The sequence below is a fragment of the Salvelinus fontinalis genome, chromosome 9, assembly GCF_029448725.1.
Source record: "Salvelinus fontinalis isolate EN_2023a chromosome 9, ASM2944872v1, whole genome shotgun sequence".
Taxonomy (NCBI): Eukaryota; Metazoa; Chordata; class Actinopteri; order Salmoniformes; family Salmonidae; genus Salvelinus; species Salvelinus fontinalis.
In genome coordinates, this window is record NC_074673.1 from 49,354,744 (window position 1) to 49,368,017 (window position 13,274).

Sequence of the window (13,274 nt, forward strand, 5' to 3'; positions counted from 1 at the left end):
GCTTTAGGGTCAACTTGAGGGTTAAACTTATGCATTCTGGGAAATGTTTTATTTTGATTAATGAAATAATGAAATAGTGATGAAATATAACAACTTGGAATATTTGCATGGAAGTTGTTTTTATTGATCATTCATTAAGAGTTTGTCCTGAAAATCAATTGTTTCAACAATATTTTACATGCATTTTTACATGTACAAGATGTATATTGTATGGACTAGACCTAATATAGAAGAGTCATTTACATTTGATTGAATTTGACTGAATTCAATTCCCTTTCATTCAAATTCGAATTGCAATTCTGCATCCTGTTCACTACTTCAATTCAAATTCAATTGGAATTGATCAGGCATTCTCAATTCAATTCAGAATTGAGCACAACCCTGGTATGTACACTCAAACTACCTCATTGTTGAAGGAACACCATCATTCCCTAGAGTGCATCACTAGGATCTGCCTGGGATTTGGATGCGCACATGCACACACACACACACACATCCCTGCACTGTCAAAACACCCATGGACAATAACATGGTGATAAAAGCAGGAAGAGTAACACTCGTGCTTAAAAACAACGCATTTTACAATCTAACGCTTGCTTTGACGCATATCCACTATCCACCCAGATTATAGTATTCCACGTACTTCTCCAATGACGCATGGAAAGCCGAGAACAGAAAGGATGCCGAAGGCAAGAAATGGATCACCCGAACTAAGAGGGTTGCTTTGCTTTGAAACAGGCTGGTGGGTGTGTAGTATGACTGCAGGCTGGTGGGTGTGTAGTATGACTGCAGGCTGGTGGGTAGTATGAAAGCAGGCTGGTGGGTGGGTAGTATGAATGCAGGCTGGTGGGTGTGTAGTATGACTGCAGGCTGGTGGGTAGTATGAAAGCAGGCTGATGGGTGGGTAGTATGAATGCAGGCTGGTGGGTGTGTAGTATGACTGCAGGCTGGTGGGTGGGTAGTATGAATGCAGGCTGGTGGGTGGGTAGTATGAATGCAGGCTGGTGGGTGTGTAGTATGACTGCAGGCTGGTGGGTAGTATGAAAGCAGGCTGGTGGGTGGGTAGTATGAATGCAGGCTGGTGGGTGTGTAGTATGACTGCAGGCTGGTTGGTAGTATGAAAGCAGGCTGGTGGGTGGGTAGTATGAATGCAGGCTGGTGGGTGGGTAGTATGAATGCAGGCTGGTGGGTGTGTAGTATGACTGCAGGCTGGTTGGTAGTATGAAAGCAGGCTGGTGGGTGGGTAGTATGAATGCAGGCTGGTGGGTGTGTAGTATGACTGCAGGCTGGTTGGTAGTATGAAAGCAGGCTGGTGGGTGGGTAGTATGAATGCAGGCTGGTGGGTGGGTAGTATGAATGCAGGCTGGTGGGTGTGTAGTATGAATGCAGGCTGGTGGGTGTGTAGTATGACTGCAGGCTGGTTGGTAGTATGAAAGCAGGCTGGTGGGTGGGTAGTATGAATGCAGGCTGGTGGGTGGGTAGTATGAATGCAGGCTGGTGGGTGTGTAGTATGACTGCAGGCTGGTGGGTAGTATGAAAGCAGGCTGGTGGGTGGGTAGTATGAATGCAGGCTGGTGGGTGGGTAGTATGAATGCAGGCTGGTGGGTGGGTAGTATGACTGCAGGCTGGTGGGTAGTATGACTGCAGGCTGGTGGGTGGGTAGTATGAATGCAGGCTGGTGGGTGGGTAGTATGAAAGCAGGCTGGTGGGTGGGTAGTATGAATGCAGGCTGGTGGGTGGGTAGTATGAATGCAGGCTGGTGGGTGGGTAGTATGACTGCAGGCTGGTGGGTAGTATGACTGCAGGCTGGTGGGTGGGTAGTATGAATGCAGGCTGGTGGGTGGGTGGGTAGTATGAATGCAGGCTGGTGGGTGGGTAGTATGAATGCAGGCTGGTGGGTGGGTAGTATGAATGCAGGCTGGTGGGTAGTATGACTGCAGGCTGGTGGGTGGGTAGTATGAAAGCAGGCTGGTGGGTGGGTAGTATGAAAGCAGGCTGGTGGGTGGGTAGTATGAAAGCAGGCTGGTGGGTGGGTAGTATGACTGCAGGCTGGTGGGTGGGTAGTATGAAAGCAGGCTGGTGGGTGGGTAGTATGACTGCAGGCTGGTGGGTGGGTAGTATGAAAGCAGGCTGGTGGGTGGGTAGTATGACTGCAGGCTGGTGGGTGGGTAGTATGACTGCAGACTGGTGGGTAGTATGAATGCAGGCCGGTGGGTGGGTAGTATGAAAGCAGGCTGGTGGGTGGGTAGTATGAATGCAGGCTGGTGGGTGGGTAGTATGAATGCAGGCTGGTGGGTAGTATGACTGCAGGCTGGTGGGTGGGTAGTATGAAAGCAGGCTGGTGGGTGGGTAGTATGAAAGCAGGCTGGTGGGTGGGTAGTATGAATGCAGGCTGGTGGGTGGGTAGTATGAAAGCAGGCTGGTGGGTGGGTAGTATGAATGCAGGCTGGTGGGTGGGTAGTATGAAAGCAGGCTGGTGGGTGGGTAGTATGAAAGCAGGCTGGGTCCTATTCACTAAAACATCCTGATCGTTCTTATTTCTCTCAGATATAGGACAGACACTTCAGAACAAACTTCCTTTAGATTTTTTTGAGGGGGGACTATCTGTTGTTCCATGTAATGAATATGTTATTGGGCTAATAGCAGTAAGGCCAAATCATTTTTTTGATATATATATATATATATACACTTCAAGGGGTCTTAACATTCCAAATCAAATAGCAAAATGATCCTTGGTATGATCTTAAAACAATTCCATATAGCTTAGTAGCTCGGCCCCAGTTATGTACTGGGCTGTCCACACTATCCTTTGCAGAGCTGTGCGGTCAAGGGCGGTGCAATTGCCAAACCAAGCGGTGATGTAGCCAGTCACATGCCAGATCTTTTCAGCCTCCTGCGGGGGAAACCCTCATTTACGTTTTGCTATGGTGTGCACTATTGAAAACGACCCTGGTGGGTGGGAGCCATTGTACGAATGCGATGTTATGAGAACAGGGCAGCTAATGTTGGATATCGGTGTGATAAGGAAGTGAATCAGAGCTGGTATCAAAAGAACTCAACAGTGACACTATCTTGCTGAGCGTTCTACCATACTGGTCCTCTATTTGTATTATAATCAAGGGACATGACATGCAGAGATAAAATCAAAATCTAATTTTATTTGTCACACACGCCGAATACAACAAGTGTAGACCTTACTGTGAAATGCCTACTTACAAGCCCTTAACCAACAGTGTAGCTCAAGAGATGTGACAAACACTAAGACCACACTGTGACGCGTTATCTACCAAGCCTTGATCTTCCTCAGGGCAACAAAAAAAAGGAAAGGGAGGGAGAAACCAGAAGACCCTTGAGCCTAGCCGTCGAGAAGAGAGGGACGTCTGGCTGCCATGGTCACCATTTCTGCCGGCATTAAGTTTGCCGGGGCCTTGGAGAGGAAGTCAGTCGCTACGTTTCATTAGCTGACCCAGTTAGGTAGGTTCACATTCTCACTACACACACACACACACACACACACACACACACACACACACACACACACACACAAAGGCAACATCAAACATCTGTGCGAAATTCACAGGAGGCTGGTGAGGGAAAGATGGCTCCAGAGCCCGTCCTACCCAATTAAGGTGCTGCCAGCCACCTGTGGTCAAATCTCTATTCACTCCGTGCCTGGGAATGGGTTTCACTGATCATGTCCATTCACTAAACAATAAGCACTTGAAATGAACAGTCCACTGGTGAATGAATGGTACACTGTTGTTTTTGAGCTGTTTAGTGTCAGAGATGGAAGTCAAATATTAGGAAGTTGCTGACCACATTAAAGACAAAAGGTAAAGAGAGAGATAATGGTAGGAGATGAAAGGGTTCAAGAGACAGAAAGGGAAGAGGGATAGGGAGATATGGGAAAAAAGAGAGGGAGCTAACAGGATGGTGAAGCAGGAAGGGGGAAGGGAGGTTGGCTTGTTTTGGTTCTGTGGATGAAAGATTAAAAATGGGGCCTCGGTTAGGCTGTGCGACTTTCATAATCATCATTGCCCTAGCTAGACATCTCCCACACAGCACTGTGTAATCAGCTCAGCTCACTCCAGAGACAACCACAACAGATCTGCTGGCCATGTTAAAACACTACAAACATGCATTTATCCTACCTAGAAGTAACACCATCGGATAGGTGAAAGCAACATTCTACTATGTACATGTATGCTAACACCAATTCTGCCATGACGGATCAGTGATTACTCAGAGGAAGGAGGGAGGAACAGTAGAAAGAATTAAGACGGCAGTTCCTTCGCATTGGAACAGGCCTTTAGTCTCACGGTTCCACTCCAGGGACTGAAACGTCTCTCTGTCTCTGAGACACTGCTGCAAATCTCAACATCACAGGATCCCTCTTCAAGCATGGCTAGATTTCGGGGAGTTCAGTCAGTCACATCAGTTCTCAGGACAGGAAGAGGACGATGCCATTTTATGCCACATATAACCCTTTCATTGTCAAACCTGAGTCTGGTTCAGTAGGCCCACTTACGGAAAGAAAACAATCAAAATGGGGAGGCACTACCAGACCTTGTCCAATAAGAAACTCTTGACTTGGTTTACTGTTGCGAAACATTTCAAAACATGTTGCTATGGGGTGCCCTAATGAACATTGCTGATTGGATCACAGGATGACATCTGGTTTTCATTGGTCTATAGCATTGGTGATGTTAAAGAAGAGTACAAACGCATACAATTTCATTGGATGCTAGTAGGCATTCTGTAAAAATCCCCCAATTTTCTCATACAGTAGATACGCAGACGAACAGAGGAGTGACCCGAAACCTAAAAGACAAAGAGGCCTATGATAAAGCAGCTGACATTTCATGATTGATCCATATTTAAAATGGGTGATTAACAGTCGTACGCAGAGTCCCATCCTTCAACACGGACAGATTGAAACAGGGATGACTGACTATATAAAGAGCGACGTAATTTCATCTTCGCCCAACTCAATTGCCCCACCACATTCAATTCATCACACGCTCGGACGGGGAGAGGAGAAGGAGAGAGACGGAGGTGGGTAGAGTGATAAAAAGACAGAATGACAACTGGCTTTCATTCAAGGAGCAGACACTCTGTCTCAATTATAAGAATCTCCTATGGTCTTCATCTCCTGAATAAATGTAGTGGTTTGCTGAACTATGCTTGGTGAAATGATATGCAACACTGCCCCCACACTGGAGAACTTGCATGAAGGATTTAGCTCAGAGGGATAACGCATTCACGAGAATGGACGACTCGGGTTTGATCATTGATTGGTTACAGAAGCAACCAAGAGTTCATGTGAGGTCAAAACCGACTGTACAAGCATAACCACCAGCTTTTCAATGTGACTGAATATAGCCTAATAGGACTTCAATAGGTCTTTTTACAATACAGCCAACAGGAGCTAAGTCCATCCTTGTCTTCCGTCACACAAACTAATCACAGGCTGCGTTCATGATCACTTTAAGCAAGGTTGTAATATGCTCTAAAAATCAAAACTTCCCTTAACACCTGTTCAATGTCTATTCTGCAAAAAGCCTTTTCCAATCCAGCAATATCACATGTTCCAAACCAGACGACAGTTCGGCGTCCCTGTACAGCCCACTGTGGGGTTCCCTCTCCGACACTAATGTCCTTCCGTGTGACAGTCAGCCGGCCGGGAGCAGCCGGGAGGTGAAACCACGGCGATCCGGCATTCCAGCTAGGAACGTCATGCGACATTTGATTAGGGCTACAGAAACACAAGTGGCATCTATTGAGAGGCCAACAAGAGCAGATTGTCTCTCTGCAGCCTCTCTCCAATTACACACATGACATCTCTCAAAAAACACATTCACCATCGACAGACACACACACCCCTCAAAGGAACACACATTTGTTCACCAACACAAACACACCTCTCAGAAAACACCATCCACAGACACACACACACACACACACACGCGAGGATGGCCTGCTGTTACATAAGCAGATTGGTGAAGGCCAGATTGCAGAACCCTGTCCCACCCAGCAGGGAGCAGAACCCTGTCTCACCCGGCAGGGAGCAGTACCCTGTCTCACCCGGCAGGGAGCAGAACCCTGTCCCACCCGGCAGGGAGCAGAACCCTGTCCCACCCGGCAGGGAGCAGAACCCTGTCTCACCCGGCAGGGAGCAGAACCGTGTCCCACCCGGCAGGGAGCAGAACCCTGTCCCACCAGGCAGGGAGCAGAACCCTGTCCCACCCGGCAGGGAGCAGAACCCTGTCTCACCCGGCAGGGAGCAGAACCATGTCCCACCCGGCAGGGAGCAGAACCCTGTCCCACCCGGCAGGGAGCAGAACCATGTCCCACCCAGCAGGGAGCAGAACCATGTCCCACCCAGCAGGGAGCAGAACCCTGTCCCACCCAGCAGGGAGCAGAACCCTGTCCCACCCAGCAGGGAGCAGAACCATGTCCCACCCAGCAGGGAGCAGAACCATGTCCCACCCAGCAGGGAGCAGAACCCTGTCCCACCCAGCAGGGAGCAGAACCATGTCCCACCCAGCAGGGAGCAGAACCCTGTCCCACCCAGCAGGGAGCAGAACCATGTCCCACCCAGCAGGGAGCAGAACCATGTCCCACCCAGCAGGGAGCAGAACCATCTCCCACCCAGCAGGGAGCAGAACCATGTCCCACCCAGCAGGGAGCAGAACCATGTCCCACCCAGCAGGGAGCAGAACCATGTCCCACCCAGCAGGGAGCAGAACCCTGTCCCACCCTGCAGGAAACCTGCTATCACTACTGTCCTTACTTGGAAACGCTACACCAAGACACACACACGCGCGCCTACCTCGAAAAAAACACAAGCATGCATAAAAAAAATATAATCTAAAACACATGCATGCCCACACATCCATTTATCGAAACACACACACACACACACACACACACACACACACACACACACACACACACACACACACACACACACACACACACACACACACACACACACACACACACACACACACACACACACACACACACACACACACTATAACTAATAACAGTAATACTGAGTTCTGTCCTTTCCTTTGCCTGCATGGTCTGGATAACGTGATCCTCAGTGAGTAGGGGGGCTGTTGTGAATGTGAAGGGGGGTAAGGATGGGGTTTTTCATTTTCATAGCCTGAGACAAAGCACTAGGCTATGACGACAGTCACAGAGGGATAAATGTGTCCGGTTACCACCCCGCAATGTTCCCTGTGGACGTATTCTACAGAGAATATTCTGCCTTTGATACTCCCTCCCCTGTCATTCCCCCCCAACTCCACAAGGCAAACAGAATACAGGGTGTGACTGTGTGTGTGTGTGTGTGTGTGTGTGTGTGTGTGTGTGTGTGTGTGTGTGTGTGTGTGTGTGTGTGTGTGTGTGTGTGTGTGTGTGTGTGTGTGTGTGTGTGTGTGTGTGTGTGTTTTTTCTCTGTGATTTAACAATGACAGAGAGGAAGTGGGAAGATGGTTCAAATTGTTTTATTCTAAATAGAACACACACACGGACACATGCATATGTGCACGCACGCACGCACGCACGCATGCACACACACTTCCTTGCCTCCTCCTCACCGGGGACATAGTATGGAGATTCCAATATACAAGAGCCGGCAATATACCAGTTACACACCATAGGCCAGGGACTCTCTGGAGGTGGCCACTCCCTCTCAGGTTTCAGGCAAGACAGCATCACTGTGGCTGACTGTCACGGTTGCCGTGGCAACGTGAAGCACGCCATCCACTGCATCCGAGTGACCTGACCAGGAAAGGATCTGGCCCCTAGGTAGGCTACGACAACCACAAAGGAGTTGGCTACAGAAGAAACAGGCCGTATCCACTACAAGGCACGAAACAGTAGGACCTTTTAGGAAGGCTTGTTTTTTTGTGTCGTGTTGCACAACATTTTGTAAACATTTTGTGCCATAATCAATGAACATGACCCACCACACCCATTACACCAGAGGATGGGACAGGGAGATGGTTGTCTGTGATAAGACAGGACTCATCAGTGGAGGAGATTATCCCTCGAGAACCGCCATGCACCACCTTTGACCTCACACGGCCAGAGATCTATCCTTGGCAGACGAGATACCGCGCACACCTGACAGTGCCATGTCTAATTTGGTACCAAGCACAGTCCAGCAAGACGGCTTTTGTTAATCTGGTTGAGTGTACATCCACCCTGTTCCAGCTACAGAAGAGTGCAGATCAGAATAAACATGTCTGAGATGTTAATTCACTTGTTTATCCCTGTGTGTAGGCTACTCTGCAGCAGCATCAACACGAGTGAGCGGGAGTGGAATAATATACATGATTGGTATCCGCCTTCCTCCGCTAATAAATGCAGAACATTTTTCACGTAAATAAAGTGATTTTGTGTCTTTTATAGCGATGGTGGTAAACGGCACTACACAAGTTGAAAAGAAGTCAAGAATTGATGGACGTCATTGTTTTTGCAGCGGAACTATTTCTGGGTCTAAAATATTTAACATCAGATGAACTACATGGAATACTGTATCGTGCAATTCCACCCTCTCAGGCCCCAGAGCCTGAGTAGGGTATTTGAGTTTTCAAATGACTGAAGTAATGGGAATATATGTTATTTATACAAATTGTGTTAATTATTTTTGTAGTTTGTGGAGTCTAATGTTCATTTCCCCTACTCCGTAACGTAAATACTTTTTTTGTGAGTTTTTTTACCACCGTTCGGTTGGTGGCGGCAATACGCCTTTTTGAGTGTATTTCGCCATAAAACCACAGCGAAGAAGAAGAAACTGTGTGTTGGCTGGGTCAGTGCTAACCTTAACCATAACCCTTACCTGGACTGTGATAAACCAGGGGTTTATTCATTACGTCTGGCAACGGAAAACGATTAAGAACCAAATGGAAGCAAACAGAGCAAACTGTCATTTAGACAATGACTAACCCAGTTAGCGCTAGTTTATGCTAACTTGCTAGCTAGCAATTTCACTAGCAGTAAATGCTAGCCAGCTAGCTAGTTAGCATAAGCTGCTAAGAGTGCTAGCTAGCAACCTTACTGTTTGATCGTCTGAGGTAAAATACATTAAAAAGATAACGTAACTTGATTGCAGTTGTAAATGTTTCCACTAGTTACTGATATCTTTACAGTTAATGTTACTTTATAGCCTTTGAGCTATTTTACACATTTTATGTCATATAGCTAGATAGCTAGCTACGTTTTTAAGCGAGCTTTTCAATTGGCATCTCTCCCCCTGTTTTCAGTCACAGGTGGGGACTGGATTAGGTGTGAGCAGTGCAAGAGGTGGGCTCATGAGTTGTACTCCAATTTTCCTGGGGATAGCTTTATTTGTGACCTATGTACAAATTATAATCGGGCAGTTGCAGAGCATAAGAGAGTTTCCACATCAATTTTACACTGAGTTTTAGTTTTATTAGTTATATTCCATTCCAATTCATATTTTTTTTATGAATTAAAGACAACTATTGAAAACCTTTCGCTGCTGAATGCAATTTTAAAGACTGCTGGGATTTAAAATCTTGCATTATGGCCTCCCGAGTGGTGCAGTGGTCTAAGGCAGTGCTAGCTGTGCCACTAGAGATCCTGGTTTGAGTCCAGGCTCTGTCGCAGCCAGCTGTGACTGGGAGGCCCATGGGGCAGCGCACAATTGGCCCAGCATCGTCTGGGTTAGGGGAGGGTTTGGCCGGCAGGGATGTCCTTGTCCCATTGCGCACTAGCGACTCCTGTGGCGGGCTGGGCGCAATGCACGCTGACACGGTAGCCAGGTGCATGGTGTTTCCTCTGACACATTGGTGCGGCTAGCTTCCAGGCTAAGCAGGCATTGTGTCAAGAAGCAGCTTGGCTGGGTTGTGTTTTGGAGGATGAATGGGCTCTCAATCTTCACCTCTCCCAAGTCCGTACGGGAGGTGCAAGACTGTAACTACCGATTGGATACCACGAAAAATATATATAAAATCTTGCATTATTCAAATAATTTTTTGTGCAATTGTACATAATGGATTGTAAGGAAAAGGATCAACAAAGAAAATGTATGTACAGGTGAGTTAAAAAGAGGGACTTAACATCAAATCCCCTCATAGTGTGGATATTAATGGTGACATGTGCAACACAATACCCCCCTCATATTTTATTAAAATGATTAAAATAAGATAATGAAAAAATAAGTCTAGTTATTACTTACAAAATCATTTCTAAATAAAACTCATTAAATTGATTTTAAGACACTTCTGTGAAACCCTATGGCATAATCTCCTACCGGGGTTACCCCGATACTTTAAAAAACACCCCTTTCCTAAAAACAACATTTCATAAAATAACCCCCAAAAAAGTGTAAACTGTAGCCATTTGTTTTCCTTTATAGTTTATTCATCTAAGTATGACCTTCATCCACATACCAATTTTCTTCCAAACATTGCTTTTTGCGTCAGAAATTAGACATTGTTGTTAGGGGGGGGGGGCTAGTTACCCCATAGTACCCAACTAGGGGCTTCATATGCACTCAGCTGTGACTGTGACAACAATAAACACCGCTCCCAGTCTCATCTGTTTCCCCGACGTTGTCTCACGAGATGGAACCGCACTTCTCACATGACACTGGACTTGCTGCCAGACACAAATAAAAAACCCTCGAATGTCACCCAAACACTTTGATAAATAAATTGATCAATCAATCAATTTAAGGTCTCTCGGCGTTTTCGCCTTTAATTGCGTAAGCTAATTCTTAAGTTTAAGATACATTTTTTATTCTATTAATTAGGCAATTATCAATCAACAACAGAATATTTACCTGCTAATTCTTCGGGTTCTAGACCAGTCTCCGTGTCCAATCCACACACCACGAAGTAGTGGGCAAGGCGGCACGAAACCGAGCCTGTGCCCGAAGTAACCCCGCTCATCATCGGTTTAGATATGCTACTCGGTTCGTCTCTAATTCATACTTTGGACCTCCATCCTGTAGCCTATACGCAGGGCAAATTAGGACACGCTGTAGTCTAGACAGTGTGCTAATGTCCGTTTTAATCAAACGAACACCGTGTATTCTTTTCGGGATGAAATTGTCCTTTCTGTATGTTCTCCGTCCACGGTCGGCAGTCAGCCTAGTGTCAGCCCGAAATGAATGTGTTGTGTAGGAGGCAGCCTACCTCATTGTGTGAGAACTGAGAGAGAGAGAGCGAGAGAGAGAGAGAGAGAAAATCTCATAAAATGTTCTCATCAGGTATATTCAGATTCACATTTAAGCTGGCCAGATGCTGACTAATGTTTGATGTGATCTAATTATGACAATGAAGCTCATTAAAATCCCCATACAATTAAAATAGGTAATTGTGCTGTGCAAAACAGGAGCAGAGTCATCGTCAGTGATGAGTAGTGCTCTTTAAAGGGCCTTGTTCGAATACTACAGACATACATCCTTACTTCCCTGAAGTTGGATTGGTGTTGGTTGAGTTCTATATGGAACCCTAAAGCTAGGCATACATTAGACTAGGACTAAAATCTTGACATCTTTGGAGCACTCACATTATGCAAAGTGTCTGCATAATCTGGGAACCGTGAAGTCTGCAACCTGTGTGCTCATATTACACGAGTTTGCTCCAATTTCGACCTGTCTAGACCCCTCTCTGGTCTTGCGATTTCCAGATGTGTCGTAGCGCTAAGTGTAATCATTACCCCTTCTTCTCTGTGGCTGTAACTGAGCGACTGCATACAAGTTGCACAAAGTCGCATGGTGGCACCCCCATTATGAGCGCAAGACCCATAATCGCATGTCTTTGACCTGCTCATTTTATGTGACCTACGCAGTGGCGATTTAGCATGTAAATCTTGGTGGGGCAAACTCCCCCCCCAAAATGTTTTAGAAGCATGCCAGCAAAGCCACAACACAACACGAAACAATATATTAATTGCACTATAACGGTGACAAACAATGCCCACAAACTGTTAGTGCCTACATAAAGCTGTCCCAACAACAGAGCTTTCTTTCCAGCACCACCCTGGACGTTTCCGACCTAGAATATGTGGACAACTATAAATACCTAGGTGTCTGGCTAGACTGCCAAACTTACCCTAGTAAAACTGACTATCCTACCGATCCTCGACTTCGGCGATGTCATCTACAAAATAGCTTCCAACACTCTACTCAGCAAACTGGATGCAGTCTATCACAGCGCCATCCGTTTTGTTACCAAATCACCTTATACCACCCACCACTGCGACCTGTATGCTCTAGTCAGCTGGCCCTCGCTACATATTCGTCGCAAGACCCACTGGCTCCAGGTCATCTATAAGTCCATGCTAGGTAAAGCTCCGCCTTATCTCAGTTCACTGGTCACGATAACAACACCCAACCATTCCAGCAGGTATATCTCACTGATCATCCCCAAAGCCAACACCTCATTTGGCCACCTTTCCTTACAGTTCTCTGCTGCCAGTGACTGGAATGAATTGCAAAAATCGCTAAAGTTGGAGACTTTTATTTCCATCACCAACTATCTGAGCAGCTAACCGATCGCTGCAGCTGTACATAGTCCATCTGTAAATAGCCCACCCAATCTATCTACCTCATCCCCATACTGTTTTTATTTTATTTACTTTTCTGCTCTTTTGCACACCAGTATCTCTACTTGCACATCATCATCTACTCATTTATCACTCCAGTGTTAATCTGCTAAATAGTAATTAGTTCTCCTATGGCCTATTTATTGCCTACCTCCTCATGATTTTTGCTCACACTGTATATAGACTTTATTTTTTCAACTGTGTCATTGACTTATTTACTGTGTTAATTGGCTTGTTTATTGCTTACTCCATGTGTAACTCTGTGTTGTTGTCTGTGTCACACTGCTTTGCTTTATCTTGGCCAGGTCGCAGTTGCAAATGAGAACTTGTTCTCAACTAGCCTACCTGGTTAAATAAAGGTTAAATAAATAAATAAAAAACCATGGAGTGAATCCTTACCACTGCTACAACTGGCTATCAGCGGAGCCTTGTCTGGCAGCGAAACAGTTCATTCAGCCTCATTTACTGCCTTTTAAAAACATAGCTGATATGGCTGACCATTTCTCCCTGGGATATTACATCATTTATGCAGCAGGTTGTTCAAGTTAAACTCTAGGGGGTTAAGACACCAATTGGAAGGTGTGCACTGCACATTGTTCTCCTTGTGTGAACTGTAATGTTTTCCAATGGTGCCTGGTTTTTCAGGTGTCTGGTTGATGCTGTGTTGACGGGCTCTAGCTCCC

General features: G+C 46.2%; 1 protein-coding gene across 2 annotated transcripts in view; it reads right to left on the reverse strand.

The window, feature by feature from the left end:
• The window catches only part of LOC129862756 (DENN domain-containing protein 5B-like), a 52,827-nt gene extending 41,601 nt beyond the window's left edge, over positions 1–11,226 (reverse strand). The window contains exon 1 of one of the 2 annotated variants that reach the window (XM_055934703.1): positions 10,823–11,226. In XM_055934703.1, the coding sequence (XP_055790678.1) occupies positions 10,823–10,934 (112 nt within the window). In that variant the 5' untranslated portion in view covers positions 10,935–11,226. The remainder of the gene's footprint in view (positions 1–10,822) is intronic. The other variant, XM_055934702.1, reaches the window with a different exon arrangement.
• Between the last annotated feature and the right edge of the window lie 2,048 nt (positions 11,227–13,274).